Raw genomic sequence first — 20,711 nt, 5'->3', positions numbered from 1 at the left:
TGGGGGCTGTCCTGTCCCAGTGCTCTCCGGTCGACCAGAGGCTCCACCCCTGTGCCTACTCCAAGCAGCTGAGTCCCGCCGAGGCAAATTATGATGTGGGAAACCGGGAATTGCTGGCTATAGTGCTCGCATTACAGGAGTGGAGACACTGGCTAGAAGGAACAAAGGAACCATTCACAATCTACACTGATCACAAGAATCTGGCATACCTTCGTTCTGCCAAAAGACTCAACTCTCGTCAAGCCAGGTGGGCCATGTTTTTCACCCGATTCAGCTTTACGCTCTCATACCGCCAGGAGTCCAAGAACCAGAAACCGGATGCTCTGTCCCGCATTCATGAGCCAGCAGCCAATGAGCAGCGGTCGGAGACCATCCTGCCAGAACATTGTTTTGCGGGGGCCCTTCAGTGGGACGTGGAGAGGAAGGTCATAGAAGCCCTGGAGGGTGCACAGGTTCCGGGTGAGTGCCCTACTGGGAAGCTGTTTGTGCCAGCAAATTTACGTCCTGAGGTGCTGCGGTGGGGACACGAGTCAAAGATCGCCTGCCATCCCGGGATAAACCGGACTCTAACCCTTCTCGGACAAAGATTCTGGTGGCCTGAAATGCGGAGAGACGTCGCAGACTTTGTGGGAGCCTGCGCTGCCTGTGCAAGTGGAAAATCATCTCACCAAAGGCCAGCAGGTCTGCTCCGCCCTCTGCCTGTCCCATCGCGACCATGGTCTCACATCTCTATGGACTTTGTCACTGGCCTGCCAACATCCCGAGGAAGATCTGTCATTTTGACTGTTGTGGATCGATTCTCCAAGCTAGCCCATTTTGTAGCCTTGGTCAAACTCCCATCAGCCTGGGAGACTGCACAGCTTCTGGTCAAGCACGTTTTCCGACTACATGGACTTCCGCTTAACGTGGTGTCTGCTCGTGGGCCACAATTTGTCTCCCAGGTGTGGGGGAAATTCTGTCGGGTGTTGGGAGCCACCGCAAGCCTATCATCAGGATACCACCCCCAGACGAACGGTCAAACTGAGAGGGCTAACCAGGACCTTGAGGCAGCCCTCCGCTGCGTATGCCTTCAAAATCCAACAACCTGGACCTCGCACTTGCCATGGGTGGAGTATGCACATAATACCCTTGTCTCCACTGCCACAGGTCGATCACCGTTCATGTCTGCATACGGATACCAGCCACCGTTATTTCCGTCCCAGGAGGGAACGGTGGACCTACCCTCGGTGCAGCTGCATCTCAAGAGGGCCCATCAGGTATGGCGTGAGACTCGTGCAGCATTGTCCCGAACCGCAGCACGAAACCGACAGATCGCAGACCGTCGGAGGCGCCCGGCACCCAACTACCAGCCCAAGGACCGCGTTTGGCTGAGCACCCGGGACCTGCATTTGGCTGGAAGCTCTCGGAAGTTGGGCCCCCGCTTCATCGGCCCCTTTGAAGTGGAATCGGTTGTCAATCCTGTTTCGGTGAGACTTCGCCTGCCTCCCAACCTTAAGATCCATCCTGTTTTCCATGTGTCCCTACTCAAGCCAGACACTCCGAGCCCACTGAACCCTCCTGCGGCACCGCCACCACCTCCTCGACTGGTTGATGGAGACCCGGTATACACTGTGAAAGAGATTCTAGACTCTAGGCGCCGGGGAAAGGGGTTCCAGTATCTGGTCGATTGGGAGGGCTATGGGCCAGAGGAGCGTCAGTGGGTTCCCCGCTCCTGGATCCTGGATCCATCGCTTCTGCGCACTTTCCATGAGGCGCATCCGTCAAAACCAGGTGGTCCGCCAGGGGGCGTCCGTTGAGGGGAGGGTACTGTCATGATCCTGCTCTCAGTGCTGTTTTGTTTTTTCTCCTCCCCAATAGTGAGTGGGCGTTTCCTCCAGCACCACACCTGGGGTGTGTTTACTAATCAATTAGTGGACTTGAAAAGGACTCCGGGCACAGCAGTCCACTGTCGGATTATTCCTTGCTCACTGCTACTAGCGACAAGAATTCTCTGCACCCCTTTTTGATTCATAGCAACGTTCATAGTCAGTCTTATTGGATATTGTTCTTGTGTTTGTATTTATATTTACGTGTGAGTATATCCACGGCATTTTTGGTGATAATTGATTGGTGGCATATTTGCCTTGTTCTATTTTGTATTTACTCCCTTGCATACTTTTTGCAAGCGTTTTCTGTTACTCCTTTGTACCTTGCCTTTTGCAAGTATTTTTTGGTTCGTGTTTTTCTCCAGCCTTTGTGCTCGCAATTGTTGTTTACTTATCCTGGTTGTGTTTACCAGCGCTTTCTGTTAAGGTTTTCCACGAGTTCTTCTGTAAATAAATTTCTAAATTGTATTTTCCTTTCTGGGTCTGCCTTTTTGGGAACCTCTTTCTGTCGACGTGACAACTGTAAAGTAACTCCACAAGCAGTGACAACACAGAAATATGCAATAGTACATAAATAATCGTAATATTCAAGCTCATATTGTGCAGCAAATGTGTGCTTTGACTCTGGAGACGGCGACGCCACCCACAGAAGAGAATGCGGGGCACGGGCTTCATTGCCAATTGTTAAATAATCAATGTGTTGCCATAGCAACCGCTGCCTGCACACAGCATTGGCCAGCAGGCCTACTTGCAGCATCCCCCTGCTGCTGCACCTCGCAGCACATCTCTTCGCCTTCCTGTTTCTCCTCTTTCACACAGACGCGCCAACAAAAAGCTTTATTTTGCAAAATGTTCATATCTATATGAAATCATTCCAACAACTTCTCCGCTCACCATCATAAAAACTATTTTTGAAATTCTCAATAGTCGCACTTTTCCCAAGACGACATTCCCAAATCAATGCCATCACTTAACATATTGACCTCCTCATTCCGCATTTGTCAACTGATTTAAACCACTCCAACTTCAAACTGTTCCGCTCATTCAGGACATTTTATGCTATTTTTTCACATCCCACATATTACTAGATTTTGGAATATTCCACATTTTCCATGACAACATTCCGAAATGACTGCAGACAGTTTGCATGCCAACCGCCCTTTTTTTCACATTTTATAACAGATTCAAATCATCCCAACTTTATTGTTGTTGGGCTCATTCATGACAACTTAGAAACAACGCTATTTTTCACATTCCCAATCTTAGCTCGATATTTCCCATGGCAAAATTCATAAATCAATGCAGACATTTTTTTCACTTCTGAATGCTGAAAGCCTTCCCACATGTTATTCGGCTTTTATTCTCCACACTTTTTTGCCGTATAATAACTCCCCCATAATACTTCCGGTTTACACCATTCAAATTTCAGTTTGCTTCAAAAATTCACGCCATCTTGGGAATATACCGCCTGATTTCACAGAACTTATAGTATTCGCACAACTTAATGGTAAATATCAACTTTTCCCCATTCATTTTCAATGGGACTGACATTGAACTTTCCCACTTTCCCACTTCCATACATACAACTTCTCATCCGTACCAGTTCTGTGATACTGCTCAGTGACGCACTTGGTAAAATGTATTGTCGAATTCCACCTCCGACTGTACATTGCAAATGTATCCATGGCAATTATGCTAAGTAATTACATGTATACCAACTATCTTAGTTCCACTTTTTCATCTAATTGGAGGGTACTGCATGGCTAGGTAGCGCTATTGCTATATTTTTTTATTTTTTTTTTTGGCATTTTTCCACTGGCTATCTTTAGTTCAATTTTTCCATCTAAATGAATGGACGGTACTTTCAGATAACACTTTTACATATAAATAGACCTTTAGCCATTATTTTCAACAAGCTAAGTTGGCTCACATGTTAAATACTTGCTTGGCATTACACAGACATGCAAGTGCGTTGGTTCAAATCTCGCTTGCTTTATTAGGATTCAGCTTTTAGCATTCCCACGAATTTTCTGTAGAAATTTCACTTTGTCTAGCAAGTAGGAAGGTGTTCCTACTCCTTTTACACTTGATAAATGAAGTAACAATTACACGCCGCCTCTCACTGTGATGTAGTGCACTTTTACACACGACTGTAAACTACAACCGCATGAAACAAAAACAAAGTGTAAAATGCTTTACACAATCAACCCTTTCCTTCTTCTTCAAGGTCGTGTACAGTACGGGAAGGAAGCGACACCACACGGAGGTCCCCTCAACATGGCAGCTCAGTCTCCAGTGTTGCCAAACATGCCAGTCGGACCCCCGCAGATGATGCAAGTGGTGCTGAAGGAAGGGGCTATGTGGCCATAAAGTCATAGCTAATAGCGGATGAGTCAAGCAGAAAGCGTAGCGGCGTGTTATGAGATGCAAATGCAGTCCCAAAGCCCTGATGAGCGACAGCAATTTGAAAGTCAACATTTTCCAAGGGAATATGACATCAAATCTTGCGAGAGGTCAAACAACGCAAGGCTAAATATCAGAAGGGTTCACTTTTAGGACAGGAGGTCATCCGTTTGCAACACTTGCCTATGCAGTTGGAAAGTTATTGTATTTAGCGTGTTTGGATGAAAAACACTTTAAGGCCATAAATGTTAAGTCTAGTCGATGTGAAGTTCTCCGTTTTTGGTCTTGATGCTTTTTAGTTGTAGTAAATGATCCTTCCGATTGTTGCCCTGATGTCCACTGTCTGCTTTTTCTTTTGCATCCACTTTGCGATATAGAGACCACATAATATTGTGCAATAAAAAAAATGGGAGATTTATGAATAACATCACTGAGTTCAAATGATAAGCGTGTTTTAAACTCTTTATTAAAAGCTACATTGTTTACAAGTTTACAAGTACAAGTTTACAACTTGTACAAGTTTAATGCACTGAAACATTACAAAAGGAGAATTAAACATTTTATTCAAACTAACAACAAAACGTTGAACAAAACCATATAATAACAAAAGTCCGCTAAGCTACAACTAACAATTATAGTGGCTTTTATTTTATAAAATCCCCCAATTATTCCCTTTTTTTTCATGATTTTTATGGCAATTACAATAAGCATCAATTATCTGCATCTTTTCACTTTTGCGGTTGGGCCAAGAATATGTGTATATATTAGGGGTGTTACAAAAATCGATTTGACAATATATCACGATATTACAGCGTGCAATTATTGTATCGATTCAATGTGCGTCCGAATCGATATTTAAACATCAATTTTTGATTCAACAAAAAGTCTTACCTAGGGTTAGGGTTCACACTTTAGGCATGAAAGAATGTTATATTAATGGAACATTAAGCCTGCTGAGGTGGCTCGGGCATCTGGTTCGGATGCCTTCTGGACGCCTCCCTGGGGAGGTGTTCCGGGCATGTACCTCTGGCGGGAGGCCCCGGGGACGACCCAGGACACGCTGGAGAGACTATGTCTCTCGGCTGGCCTGGGAACGCCTTGGGATCCCGCCGGAGGAGCTGGTTGAAGTGGCTGGGGAGAGGGAAGTCTGGGTTTCCCTACTGAAGCTGCTGCCCCCGCGACCCGACCCCGGATAAGCGGAAGAAGATGGATGGACATTAAGCCTTAAGATTTTTTTATTTTAATGCTGTTCAAACATGAAACAGATTGCAACCTGTTTATTAAATACAGTGTTGAAGTTTCAGTTAAACGCATTATCACACAAATCAGTGTACGTGTATAAGTTTACTGATTAGTATTTTATAAATTTGAGTTTGCAGATTCCTATCGGGATTAATCAATATCAAATCCAATCGTGACCTATGAAATGTGATATGGATCGAATCGCCAGATACTAGGCAATTGACACCCCCTAGTATATATACTTAACAGAAATGTGGAACGCCAAAAATGAGATGCTAGGAATTAGCATTGATGTTACCGTAATTATCATCCTTTTAAAACCGCTAGCATAATACGAACATATCATGTGAAACGCCATAGACAGGCTAAAAGACATTAGCGATGCTATGATTATAAACCTTATTAAAACAAATGCTGCAATACCTCAAAGATAGCATGTGGGAACAACAACTATTACTAGAGTTTAGTTGGGGACCTTCTCTGCCTCTTCGTTTGTTGGTGTGAAATTTCTTTCTACAGTAAAACAGTACGCACCTTGGCTCAATAAAGATTGGCAAACGCTGATATATGACAGTATGCGGTCAGAGTTGCTTGCTCAACCGCCGTGGCCGTCATTGGCCCGTTTGTACGCCACGCTGCATTCCGATCAATAGCCCACTCAATTACCATGCGGCCGACATCTCATTCACGGCGCGGCGTTGGACGGGAAGGGAGGGCGAGCGTGGATAGCTAACGGGTGAACAAGGTTGCGTCAGTTGTCAAGAACAAAAGGCGTACTAATGAGATGATACGCCGAGAATCTCTTCACCGTAAAAGGTCACCAGCTCCCTTGCCTTCCCATCCCTGCCGCCGCGATACGTGCGCAAATCAGTAGTTTATTTATTCCAATAAGCAGCTGCGCTGAAATTAATTACTCGGCCCGTAAAAAAAAGCTCTCCATTAAAGCTCTAAAGTTCCGCGATAGGGGTGGCCATGATTGAAGCATGGCGGCTGTGACTGTGCCGCCCCCGCATTGACCCCCACCCCCACTTACACACACACACGCCCACGCACACGCCGTCTTCCCCAACAAAACACACACACACGGACAAGAGCGTAATTAATTAATAGTCCGTCGCCGCTGTTGGCAAGCCGCCCTCATCTTCATGCGGTGTTGCAAATGCACGCTGTGGCTTACCGCACGGCAAATGTCACCTTCAAGCGAAACAGAAAAGGAGAAAGTCGAGAGTAGGGATGTTTGATGACACTTTTTTTTTTTTAAACTGATCCAACAACAACAACAACAACAACAATGAATTGTAAATGAATAATTGAATAACAAACCAGAGAATAAACACACAAGAACAATCGGGGAGTACCACTGATCTATATGTATGACTGGATAGCCGATAGGCCAAAACTTTAGAGGCCGCCATGTTGCTCCTCCCAAGAAACGTTTCACGGCATACGATCCTATACATTTACAGAATGGAAATTGGAGAATATTTGAGACAGTACTTAATAGAAACAGCATGAGTTATGGTGTTTTAAATTTGTTAAACATAAACAAGAGGACTTCAGACATTTTACAACTTGTATGAATTATATGCTTAATGATGTTTACAAAGAACTGAGCGATAAAAGAAAAAAGGTGTCTTTAAAGCGGCACATACCGTCCACTTGTTATTATTTTTATTTTTTTAAATTGTTAAAAAAATAGTAACCACCCTGGCACAAAGAACCCCACCCTGCCCCCGGCCTTATACTAACTGCTTACAAGCTGTAGATGTCTCATGTGTACATATACCGTGGAGTTTATACAGTAGTCTGCTCGCGAGGTGGAAGTAACAAAATGGCCGCCCTTATCCAGTCATCTATACAGGTCAGTGGGGAGTACACGCAAACAAACCCCACACCTTCAAAGTGTGAGGCAGCCATGTTAGCAGCTCCACCACTGTGCCGTCTCATCCTTGTTGTATTTTTTATTTTTTTTTTTTTTGGACCGACTCGAAAACAGTGCGCCCGCACAATTCTGCCAATCAGTGAGTGTTGTGCGGATGGCACATCCACAGCCAGGACAGTGAGTCACAACATAACAACTCCGGCGAAAGTTAGCACATCAACGCGGCGAGACGCCGATGACGTCGCGCCATTCCGCCCGCGCCGCCTCGCCGCCAACGTGGGAGGTCACAGCGTGGCAGCGCAGCGCTCCAGTAGAGTCATGTGACTGGGGAGTCACAATTGGAGTTACAGGTTTGAGGATGTGGAACGTTACACAAACGCAAGCTTTAACTTGAAATACTTTGATGTGACTTAACAAGATTTGTCTGCCTTTTTAACTCTTTGACTGCCAGCCATTTTCGGAAAAGGTAACCCCATACTGCCAGCTGATTTACAGAATTTTACCGATTTTTCAAGCTCCACAGAAAATGTTGTGCTAGGACTATGGAAACGCGGATACTACCAAATGAAAGATTGAAGTCTCATCTTTCATCTAAAAAAAAAAAGTTTGTTTCTACCTTATTCAGATCTTCAGTAATCAACAACAGAAAACAGCTTCGTTTCACCCAAATCCTCTATTTTCTTCCAAAATACGGAGAAATCAAGCTTTTTGTGAAACGATGTTATTTCATGCACTTTAGTGAAATTGGCACTTTTTTTTTTGCATGAGTGATTCTACAAACACCTAAACTTCTATAAAACACTACCCCAACAATAAAAAAAAAGTGTTTTTTGATTGCAAAATAACAGTTTATTTACATGCAACAGTAGCAATCCGAACAAACAATTTGGAAAACTCTTTGCAAACTATTTACACGTGCGCAACAGTTTTTGTCAGTCTGCTTCTGCATGGACTGATTTGCGTAGAGGTTGGTATGATGAACGATGTGCTGGAGAAGTTCATCCGTGATGAAGAGCTCCAGGATGTCAGCTGGCAGGTGGGAATTCAGCTCTGCTGCAGCATCCCTTGGTCCTGGTTTTGCAGCAAAGGGGAAGATGGTTGGCTGCCAGCCGAATTCATCAACTTCAAGCCAGCCAGAATCTTTGGGATCTGCAAATATACATTTCAATATCATATATTATTTTAGAGCACTGTGATGCAATGTGTGTGTGTGTGTGTGTGTGTGCATGTTTACCTTTTTTTCTTGGATGTATTGATTGATGCACATTCTGTAAATTATAGAAGACGTTTACCATCAAATATTTTATTAGTGCTGTGGAGAATCTTTTTTTTTTTTTCTTTTTACCTTTGTTCTGCTCACTGTGAGAAGGGTCACTTTGGGCCCTGTGAGGAGGAGCTGAAAGAAACATATACAATTACAATACTATCGAAAGACTTTCCTTTTATTGTTGCGGTGTATTGAAAACGTTTGTTTGTTTTTTTACCTTTCTTTGTCGTAGAACCAGCGGTCGGACGTTGCTGTGAGCACGATCTATAAAATATACATTCACGTTTGTATAGGTAATAGATGTTTTAGTGTATATCAGCACATTTACACACGCTGCTAGCAGATCGACCGAAAAGGAAAGTAATCTAACTAGCATGTTAGCGCTTACCTTCACATTCTTTGGAAGACTGTCCAAGACTGTCTTGCATCGGACCCATAGTAGTCGTCATCGTCCGATGAAACGTCATCTGTGCAGACGTGCTCGGTTGTGCACCACTTTTCTCCGGTGTTAGCATCGCTAGCCGGTGGGGCCTTAGGACGTTATTAGCATCACTAGCCGGTGGGGCCTTAGGACGTGGTCGAAACGGCCGCGTCACCGCTTCAACTATGACTTAACCCCGTCATCACTGTGCACTTGAGCACTGGTCGATGCTTTTGAGCTTTGAAAATAAGGATCAAGCGTGAGCTGATTGCCATCTGTAGCCTTTTTGACTCCCTTAGCCAAGTTAGCCATTCTCTCCACCTCAACACTCTAGCTCAGCCTCTCTTCTTCTACTGTTGTCTCCTACCCGATCTTGTCCAAAAGACTCATCACAGCCATCTAGTGGCCAGGAATACTCATATAGTAACCCGATCGGCTTGATACTTGGAGCACAGCTGCCCAAGGCTTTCCTCCACCCGTTTCCATAAAAAAACATAGTAGACGTCAATTAACGTCTATGGCGGCCAATCCTAGGATTATACTGAACGTTTTTAAACGTTTATGGCGGTCAAAGAGTTAAATGTCATTCGTGGCAAAGCAAATTTGCCTTTAACTTACTGTTAAAATATAATTCGAAAAATACCAACACGCGTTTTAAAAATATAAAAATTAAAAGGCAAAGTTTGAATTGAAGCAACTGTACTCTTTTTATTATTACTATTATTATTATTACTATTATTATTATTATTAGTTCTTTATTTCTTGTTTTCCAAAAACATTCAAAAATGGCTTCGGCAATTATGCTAACAATTTGAAATTGTGCATTTTCAAGACAGTGCGACATTTGCTTGTTTGTTTGTTTTTTATGTAGTGCACACAAAGCTAAACTCTGTTAGCTCAATGCTAACACAAAGCGAAATGGCATTGATGGGCTAACGAAAAGCTAATAATGTTACAGAGTTCTAACTCTTCTTGACCGTCTCCCCGTTTATCTTTATTGTTCACCCTTCTAAAACTATAAAAGTGGTCAACAAGTGTGCCGTGATTTATTATCCAATTTCATTTGATTGGTCCAAATTTGATTATTTATTGTTATACAAATAATGTGTCTGTCTATCTATCTATCTATCTATCTATCTATCTACAATATAAACAATTATCTGTTTTTACAATAAGCTAACTACTTAGCATTCATCTGTTTTCAAGCTAAGCTAACCCACATCTATCTATCTATCTATCTATCTATCTATCTATCTATCTATCTATCTATCTATCTATCGTGATGTATCAGGACAGGTAAAACAAGTAAACACTAGATGACAGAAAGGTCAATCTCCATATTTTGCCTTACATAAGACAGAAAAACAGCTACAGTATGCATTTCAATTTACGCACGATTTTCACACCAACTAAGTTTAGGAGAAAATTGAGATGAAAATCATCATTATTTCAATATATATTATATACTTTTTGTGACTTTTTGGGTGGTTGTTCCATGAGATTTTTTGGACAAAAATATAAAGGTTGAGTTGCACTACATGTCCACACGTTCTCACTACTTTTGGATGGATTCATTTGCATGACGTATGCGAGGGTAAAAAAATAAAAATAAAATAAAAAATCAACATGCAACCGGAATAAATGAAAGTGAAAATATCTTCAACAGTTCTTGCAAATCAGACCGGAGTCGTTCTTCACAGTCAGTCCTTGCGATCGTTGCCGCCTGATGAGATATTCCGCTGAGCACATGCACAGCTTGGATTTGGCTGATTACATAATTGGGCATTTTAATGGCGAATATTAATCCGCAACGGCCCATATTGGGTTTTTATAAGCGGGCTGGATCGGGATGTGCGGCCTTCTCGGCGAGCAAAGTGGTGACAATGAAGCTCTTGATGTACAAAGAGGCACACTACTGCGCTCCATCGGGCTGTTCAGCAGGTATCCGCCGGCACATTTGACCGCATAGAGAGGCTGAAATGTGGCCTGACTTGTCAGCACAACATCTCTTGCAAACCCACATTGATGTCTTTGGGTAATTACTGGAGCTCATCCCTTTCTCTTCTCCACACCTCCATTTTATTAATCCTTCCCTTCCCACACTGTTACACGACTTAAGTCAGCCCTAAGTAACCGATTTTAGGATTTGCTTGGCTAGGGTTTTTCAAGCCCAAGCTAACAACCCAAACAGTCCAGTTGGACCAATTCAGTGCCCGGAGAGAGCAAGAGTTGCAATTTAAAGATAAGAAACAACAACTACGACAACTTCATCTGTCACAATAAAACCCACAATGACATCTCAAGCTACATTAATTTCACAGTTCAGCTAACTAATGTTTGCTGGTCAAACATTAACTAAGTGTCAAGCTAACTAACACAGTTACGAAACTGGGTGTGATGTGGATAATGTGTGAAAATTGTGACTTGCTTAACTCATTTGATCCCAAAGACGTATAAATACGTTCTATTTTAAAAGTTTTAAGTGTCCCCAAGATGTATTTATATGTTTGTTTGTTTTTTATGCTAGCGCATACAGAAGGCTCTGATGCAGCCTCTCAACTGAAGAGAATGCTTGAAGCAATGGTAGTTATTACAAAAACGGCCTGCAGGTGGCAGCAGAGTATAAGAGATCAACCAGGGCCATGTTTCAAAAGGCTCTTTCCCTCACTGTTTTAAACAGATTTGTGAATAATGATTAAACTTAGTGATATTCAAATGCTTTTTGCTGCAAAACAGAAACAGATAAATATATGTTTTTTTCCTGATGAAAGAAGAGACTTTAATCTTTCTTTTGGTAGGTTCCATGTTTTTATAGCAATAGAAGACAATATTCTGTGGGCCTTGCAAAATCAGTCCAGTAAAACCAGTAAAATATCCGGGAGAGGAGGGTATTGCTTCTGCAAAATTTGAAGCTTAAGATTTGATGCTATCTTGTAATTAAAACGAAGAGTATATGACTTACTCCAAACTGTTGGAAAAAAGACAAAAAAAAACGTGTGCCTCTGGCCCAGTGAGCTGGACATCTCGTATCCAAATTGCCAGTCAGTCAAGTTCAAATTCATCCAAAATCTCTTTGAGCGACAGCCTGTGACGTCACTGCAGCCTACGTCAGAAGCTCAACTTCAGAAAAACAACGGAGTGTTGAACATTTTCTCTGCGGGTGCGATATTATGTGAAAATATACCAGCAGAATGGGACTGGGACTAATTTTAAAGAAAGAAGGCCAATACAGTAAAACAAATGTCGCTTGATGTACGTACAGCATTGAGTGGCAAGCAGAGGATAAAAAAGGCAATAACCCCGCAGAAGCCACATCCAGACAGACGATCATGGATGTAATCAGGCACGGTATTAAACTGGGATTGCTTCTATTTTCCAACCCAAACAACTCAATTGAGAAGTGTTTTTTTTTTTTTTTTTTTTAGATGTCCAGATTATGCCGAACCATGGCGATCGTTGTTCCCATATACATATGTATGTATATATATATATATATATATATATATATATATATATATATATATATATATATATATATATATATATATATATATATATATATATATATATATATATATATATATATATATATATATATATATATATAATGTTTAATTAAATTTTTTTAATGTATCAATTTTACAGCAAACTTCAATTGGGAATGATAATTAAGCACTTGAAGCAAGTTGCACCGTTTTTTGTGAGAAGAACATTTTAAAACGATTTAAATATGTTCAATGTGTTTCAAGCTTGTGAGAAGTAGGGATGTAACGATAACGGCAATATTGTGATATTGCAATATTAAAACTGCCCCAATATATCGTCGTTGACTCGTTGTCATGTCACAATATAGAAAACAGTACATTTGTTTAAAAAAAAACAAAAAAACAAACGTCAGGTTGATTTTTAGTGCGGTTTAATTTTCACAAGGCATGTTTTGGCCCTTCAGAACGTAAAATGCTTGTGAACCGAGTCAATATGTGGAGGAACTCAATGTGTGCGTGAATTAGCAAGTGCCTCAATATTAAGTGTTCTTTAGTGATTATGTGTTGTTTATATGCATTGGTATTATGTACAAAAGTACACTTTTTTTGTTTGTTTTTTTGTTTTTGTTTTTTAGTATGAGCTCTTTTTTTTTTCTTATAATATTGTGACCATTTTTGTATCGCCAACCTTCCCACAAATCGTGATAATTAACATATTGTGACCTTCATACCGTGATAATATCGTATTGTGATATTTGGATATTGTTACATCCCTAGTGAGAAGAGTAAAGCCATTTTTAATCGATATTTAGTTTGGGTTTACTGTGCAAAATAATACACCATGGTTGACTGCATCCGACAATGTTCTCCTAAATTGCTACAAGTACATCCAACCAAAACAACAAGATACAAAACATGTTTCTTGCTAAAACCACGCAAACGAGTACACCTGTGTAAAAGTGCTATACCCCAACATGCATATATTATAAAGCGTAGCAATCACACTGTCGCCGCGGCAGCCGATTCTTCTCCGAATCCAGACCGAGCATAAAAATTGTAGGAGGAGGAGGAGGGAGACAGGAGGAAGATGACAGAAAGGAAGAAGAGTGAAACGCAAACAAATGAGAGGCCAGACCAAATGGCTGAAGGGCTGCTTGGATAATGCATTAGACGGAGATGGCACTCAAAACAGTGACGCCAAATGTCCTCTTCTGACACACGCGTGCACACGCACACGCACACCCACACACACACATTCACCAACCTTCACTCAACCAACAAATATTTATCCCCAAAATAAGTACATGTTGGTCCCGTCCAAGCCGATGCTCTTGAACCAGAATAGCACATTTCCACATTCTACATTGAATTAAAGATGTATTGCATGAGTTGACGGCCAACGCTGAAATGTGTGTCATCGTGTACTGTACGCTTGCAGCGAGACATGAAAAATGCAGCGGGGGGAGTTGCAAACATCGGTTTAGAAATTCCTGAGTAGGACCGCTCGCTCAAAAAAAAAAAAAAAAAAAAAAAGAAATGCCACGGTCAGGTCATGTTTTCACTGCCATTTGTTTGGTAGATTGGATGGATGGATGGATAGATGGATGGATGGAGAGAGAGAGAGAGAGATGGATAGATTAGATAGATAGATAGATAGATAGATAGATAGATAGATAGATAGATAGATAGATAGATAGATAGATAGATAGATAGATAGATAGATAGATAGATAGATAGATAGATAGAGATGGATGAATGGATAGATAGATAGATAGATAGATAGATAGATAGATAGATAGATAGATAGATAGATAGATAGATGGAGATGGATGAATGGATAGATAGATAGATAGATAGATAGATAGATAGATAGATAGATAGATAGATAGATAGATAGATAGATAGATAGATAGATAGATAGATAGATAGATGGAGATGGATGAATGGATAGATAGATAGATAGATAGATAGATAGATAGATAGATAGATAGATAGATAGATAGATAGATAGATAGATAGATAGATGGAGATGGATGAATGGATAGATAGATAGATAGATAGATAGATAGATAGATAGATAGATAGATAGATAGATAGATAGATAGATAGATAGATAGATAGATAGATAGATAGGCATCTAAGGGACAATGTTGAAGTGAGTTGATGAGCTTCAATTGGACAAAAGTATTGATTGTGATATCCTGGTGAAAATTCACACTTTTCTGGGAAATGTTTTGTTCAACTAATTAACACTGGATCATCAAAGAGATTTTTTTTCAACATTTTAGATTGGTCCATAATTTAAAAAAAATTAAAAGAGCCCAGACAGAACGCAAGTAAGCACATTTGCGCGACGGGGCACTAAAAAGCTCTTTCTTCTTTCATTCTTTTACTCGTCACAGGTGCATGGGACAACATTAAAAATAGATTCCCTCCCATTTACATTTTCATGGATGCTAAACTGCTGAACGCTCACTCGACAAAAGCATGAATACAAGAAATGTACCTCAAATGATATGACATGTTTTTGGGGTTTGTTTTTCCCCCAAATAGCATTTGCAATTGAGGTTCGGCTGTGACCGCAATACGAACTGCTAAAATGGCCGGATGAAAGCAATGAAAAAAAACAAAAAAAACAAAAAACATAAGCAGCTGTGAAAAAGCAAAGCACCTGCACACCCCCACAGAAACGAAGAGGAGTCAGAAAGCTTCAGGAGCTCTCCAACTCGGATCGATTATGATCCTTTTGCTAATGTGTGGGGGAGATGTTACCTTGCAGTTTGCAACGCAACAACACCCAGCGATCTTTTAACATCTCAAAACATTTTCAGAAAAAACCCCCATCATCGACTGCTCTTATCGTGAGTGGTGTACTGGAGATGGCAGCACACCACACATACAGATCCAAACAAATCCAGAAAATGCAAAAAAGTTGCTTCTTAACTCGTTTGCTCCCAAAAACATATAAATATGTTCTATTTGAAATATTACCATGCTCCTAAAGACGTATTTATATGTTTTTTTATTTATTTATTTTTTATTTTATGGCAGAGCATAAAAAAGGCTTTGATACAGCCTCAGAACTGAAGAGAATGCTTGAAGCAATGGTAGTTATTACAAAAAAAAAAAAAAAAAAAACGGCCAGTAGGTGGCAGCAGAGTTTAAGAGATCAACCAGGACCATGTTTTTTTTTCCTCACTGTTTTAAACAGATTTGTGAATAATGATTAAATTTAGCTATATTCTAATGCTAATTGCTGCAAAACAGAAACAGATAGAATAGAAATAGAAGCGACTCTAATCTTTCTTTCGGTAGGTTCCATGTTTTTATAGTAATAGAACACAATATTCTGTGGGTCTCGCAAAAATCTATCAAAATCCAGAAAAGGAGGTTGCTTCAGTGAAAATGGTGGAGTTAATCAATGGCTGTCATAATTATGCTGATTGACCAAATTCGATGCGGACCACACATAAAAGGATTTGTGATCGTAGATATTGAACATTTACGATTATTGAGAACGTTTTCTAAGCACACCAAGGAGGAAAAATAACTCGATTACGGTGTGAATTGCCTAGTACCTGGCGATTCGATCCGTATCACGATTCTTAGGTCACGATTCGATTCGATACTGATTAATCCTGATACTAAGTCACGTCGATTATTGTGATTTTTTATTTTTTTATTTTTTTTACTCAAATTTAGAAAATGCTAAATCAGTAATTGTGTACATATACACTGTAAGATTTGTATGAAAATGTTCTTATTTATCTGACCCTTTAGGATTATAACTTGTTGCAATCGGTTTCATGTTTGAACAGCATTGAAATAAAATCTTGAGGTTTAATGTTCCATTAAAATAACATTCTTCCATGCTTAAAGCGCCCATTGTAAGACGTTGTGTTGAATATTTCAATCAAAAATTGATGCTTAAATATCGATACGAGAATTGCGCGCTGTAATATCGTGATATATTGCCAAATCGATTTTTTTTTAACACCCCTACTCTCCATACACCCCACACGATAAGATTTTCACTCAGAATAATCGTAAAAGAACATCCAAATATCGGGCATTTCCTGGCGTTAATCAGAAATGAGTGAAAATGCTCAAATTCAGCCCGATTTTCGGTATGTGTGTTAATTTTGCTATCGTTCCGTCACAATCATGGAGTCCGTGGCTCGGCTCAGTTGGCTGTTGAGGGAAAAAAATAAATAAATAAATAAATAAATAAATAAATTGCTATCATAAACGTTAAAGAGGTTTAACAGTTACGATAGTTTTCTTCAGAGATCGGGAAGATGAAGTAATACACACAACACTACTGCACAGGATAATCATGAAGGGTAACCACGTACGTTTATCGCTCAAGATAATCTTTGAGAGACATCCAAGAATCTGAATTTTGCTGAATGTAATCTCAAGGGAATGAGAAGGCTTAAATTTGCTCTGCTTATTGATAATTATGAGCAGAATATGCTGAAATGGCCTCGAGAAATCCATACCGGTCGGGTCCTAGTTTTAATATTACAATTGACAGCTGAGAATGTTTTGAACTGATTTAAGGGGGGGGGGGGATGCTGTTAAAACTAGCGGTGGGAACATCTGGGTACCTCACGATACAATATGTGATCATATCTCACGATATGACGATACCGCGATTACTGGTCAGGTAATAAATTCACGATAATCTACGAAAAAACTAATCATAAAATAAAAATAATATTTATTATTATTATAAAAATAAATACATAAAAATAAAATAACAAAATAAATAAATAATCAATACATAATAATCAAAAATAGATAATAACAAATGAATACAAATACAAAAATAAAAAATCATAGTATAATAAAAATATAAATAAAAATATAAATATATAATATATATGAATATATACATATGAAATATAAATAAAATCATAATTTTTTTTAATAATAATTTAATAATAATAATAATAATAATAATAATAATAATAATAATAACAATAATAAAACTAAGCTGATGTCTTCTTCGCCTGAAGACTTGCATCCATTTCCCCGCCAAGTAATTGCTCAATAAGTAATTAACAATGGAGCCGTTATAGTGGCTGAATATTAAAGCGATACTTTACTCATTTAGTCGTTTTTGGCAAACATTAATATTTTGCCTATATTATATATTTTCATTATTTTTCATGTACAATTAAGTACCTTTAAAAATACATTTTGCAACTTGCTGTCGACTGAAAATGGCATCACAAGAGCTATGGTAACCAATCACAGCTCAACTTGTGAATGTCACATGACCAAACCTAGAAAACAGGTCATCGATAATCTATCGGGAGACAAAGTATCCCGATTTATCGCGATATCGATGTATCGTCACACTCCTAGTTAAAACACCTCACACCACAGGAAAATCTAAAAGATAATCTTTTAGATGACAATTGGATCTTTGTTGACATTAGTTGGAATAGAGAGATTTTTTTTATGGTCATATGTGTACCCAGCTTACTTAAAACATTTCAGATGAAGAACACAAGATGATCGCTTCACAATTTGCCGATTGTGTACATCGCTATTTTTTTTTATTGCCTAATTCTTTGAGTTTCTTGTAATTAATAGCCAGATTTTTATTTAACGCTGGCCCACAATTCCACGCAAAGTCCCTTGTGTGCAGCTCGTATTCCTGCCGCCTCCAACGCTGATTCAGGAGTCCGGCCAGCCTTGCTGTCATTTTTCTAGGCCAGTCACTACTGTCATCAGCAAAAAAACAAAAAAACAAAAAAATCAAACAAAGCAGGCAAGCAAACAAACAGCGGTGCCCTCCCATTCTTCTTTCTGGTTCCACCATATGATCACACAAAGCATTTATTCCATATGCTACTAGTGGCAAGGGTTGTCCATGCACAAGTATGCTTTTTGTCTTCACTAATTAGACCCTGATTGTCTTCCATACACTCTTAGAATGAGTAAGGTACACTAGTAGAGAAACTGTCTTACCAGTGACGTTTGTTTCCACCTTTGACTTTCACATACTATTAGAATGAGTAGGACACACTAGTGGAATGACTCAAGACCACTAGTAGAATAACTAAGCACAATAATAAAACAACTGTCTTATTAATGACATTCATTTGGATTTTTGACTTTTACATACTAGTAGATTGAGTAGGACACATTAGTAGAACATCTGTACTGATGAAGTTTATTTATTTTTTTACCGTTGCCTTTCATTACTGTCTGACATTTCTGTGAACCAGTGTTTCTATTTTTTTTGTTTAATTGGTCTTAATATTTTTAAATGCTTAAACTTTTTCTTATTTTGTTTCATCCAAAAGGAATGTGCATAATTATAGTGTTTCATAGAATTTTCTTATTTTTTATTTGTTTTTTACGTTTAAAGTTTGAACATTTTCTTGTTTTTGTACCAAAAAATAAATAATCGTCCTACTTGCTGCACTCCAACTTCAACTTTTACCAACAATGAATAAATATATATCATTATAAATAAATAAATAAATAAATAAATAAATAAATATTATTATAATTTCTGTTTGTTTCCAAAAGGAACTTACATAATTATGGTGTTTCTATTTTTTTTTTAAATTGGTCTTAATATTTTTAAATATCTTAAACATTTTCTTGTTTTGTACCCAAAATCAGGGATGTCAAACATAAGGCCCGCTGGCCAGATCAGGCCCGCAAAGGGGTTTAATCCGGCACGCGAGATGATTTTGTAAAGTTAAAAAAAATGTAATAATTGTAATGTCAGACTAATTAATCAGCCGGCCACAATCAAAATATATAAAATTTGTAATTTCACCAGCAGTTCTCAAATGAGCAATGCAACTTGTACAGGGGATTGTCCTGGATGTCATTATTTTACACACAACTTAAAGTTATGGTTTGTTTAATTATTATTATATTATTATTATATTTTTTTTTAATCATAGACCAACAAACATGTTAAATTCGACACAAATTCAAATACTGGTAACAAATAAATATGACAAGGATTAGCGTCCTTATAACGTCATTAACTGCGCCATACAATTCATTCTGGGAACAATATATTTGCAAAACAGGTAGATTTAACACGTCCATAGCTCAGTGTTTCCGCGTTCCATTTGCATTTGTATTATTTTTTGCGAACAATATGATTACAGCTGAGCTCTGTAATTTAGGGCTGGCACACAAATAGCGAAAATCTGCGTATAATTGACGGCAATCGTTTTTAAGTTATATAACGTTATTGTACCGATGCGGCCCACTTGTTAATATATTTTCCTCCATGTGGCCCCTGAGCTAACATGAGTTTGACACCTCTGAATTAAATAATCGGGATTTCAATTATTTCCAAAATAATCGTGATTATTATTTTTTTTTCGCCATAATCGAGCAGCCCAAGTAGAACAATAAATCAATACGGACAGTTCTCGAGACCGGTTCAAGCTCAATCTTGTATAACCATTATCTGTATTCCATAATTCCATAATTATTTATTTGTTTTACATTTTATGGGATGAACAGTTTCAAGATTCCCACCACGGCCACCCTTTTACCTTGATTTAATGTGAACTTGGTCATCTAAAATAGAAAATCTTTGAGACAATTGAAAATATTGTCATTTTTGTGTCATTTGGATAAGTTATCAAATTTCAGGGTGATTACTTTTAGGTTACTTTTACTGCTGTCAATTTGACCTTAGAAGTATGCACGGTACAGAGTTGTCTTTTTTGTTGTTGTTTTTTTATAAAACCCAAATACTTGCAATTCTACTCATGAGCAAACAGAACGTGTCATCGCGTCGCGGCCACGGGACTCCTGCATTTTCGCCGCGCAGCCACCTCCGCGCTAACGCTGCAGAGGTGCGACGCGGGAGTTCTACACCGCTCGGGTCAGCGGCCATCTCGCTCACCGAATCGCGGTGCCGACCACGTAACTGTATGCGTCTGACTTGATCACCCCCCCCCCCCTCCCACACACTTTTTTCTTAGTCACTGGCTCACTTACAGTACACAAAAAGCAAAGCTTTGTTAAAGTGCAAATAAATATTGCTGAGTGTCTTCTTGTCTCCCTTGTTTTCACAGTGCTTGAAACAAAATACCATATTTCTTCAAATAGTAATACCCACTTAAATTGAAACCACACTCTGACTAGCTAA

General features: G+C 39.3%; 2 protein-coding genes across 8 annotated transcripts in view; both read right to left on the bottom strand.

The window, feature by feature from the left end:
- The window catches only part of dlg3 (discs, large homolog 3 (Drosophila)), a 184,615-nt gene that overhangs the window by 72,683 nt on the left and 91,221 nt on the right, over positions 1–20,711 (bottom strand). The gene's annotated exons all lie outside the window — the stretch shown is intronic.
- LOC144026118 (uncharacterized) lies at positions 8,217–9,729 on the bottom strand. Its single transcript, XM_077532675.1, has 5 exons — positions 9,048–9,729; positions 8,877–8,923; positions 8,738–8,788; positions 8,627–8,660; positions 8,217–8,541 (listed from the first exon to the last, which is right to left on the bottom strand). Exons 1-5 carry the CDS (start codon positions 9,172–9,174, stop codon positions 8,246–8,248), a joined length of 555 nt encoding a protein of 184 aa, XP_077388801.1. The 5' UTR covers positions 9,175–9,729; the 3' UTR covers positions 8,217–8,245.

The sequence above is a fragment of the Festucalex cinctus genome, chromosome 9 (assembly GCF_051991245.1).
Source record: "Festucalex cinctus isolate MCC-2025b chromosome 9, RoL_Fcin_1.0, whole genome shotgun sequence".
Classification (NCBI taxonomy): Eukaryota; Metazoa; Chordata; class Actinopteri; order Syngnathiformes; family Syngnathidae; genus Festucalex; species Festucalex cinctus.
This window is presented reverse-complemented; position numbering and strand designations above follow the sequence as displayed.

What these genes read in the sequence shown, in the direction of transcription:
- LOC144026118 (XM_077532675.1), bottom strand. Translation starts at nt 9,174, where the DNA reads ATGCTAACACCGGAGAAAAGTGGTGCACAACCGAGCACGTCTGCACAG. An exon ending in GTCTTCCAAAGAATGTGAAG is followed by an intron (nt 8,924 to 9,047) that starts GTAAGCGCTAAC and finishes TATATTTTATAG; the next exon opens with ATCGTGCTCACAGCAACGTC. An exon ending in TGGTTCTACGACAAAGAAAG is followed by an intron (nt 8,789 to 8,876) that starts GTAAAAAAACAA and finishes TGTTTCTTTCAG; the next exon opens with CTCCTCCTCACAGGGCCCAA.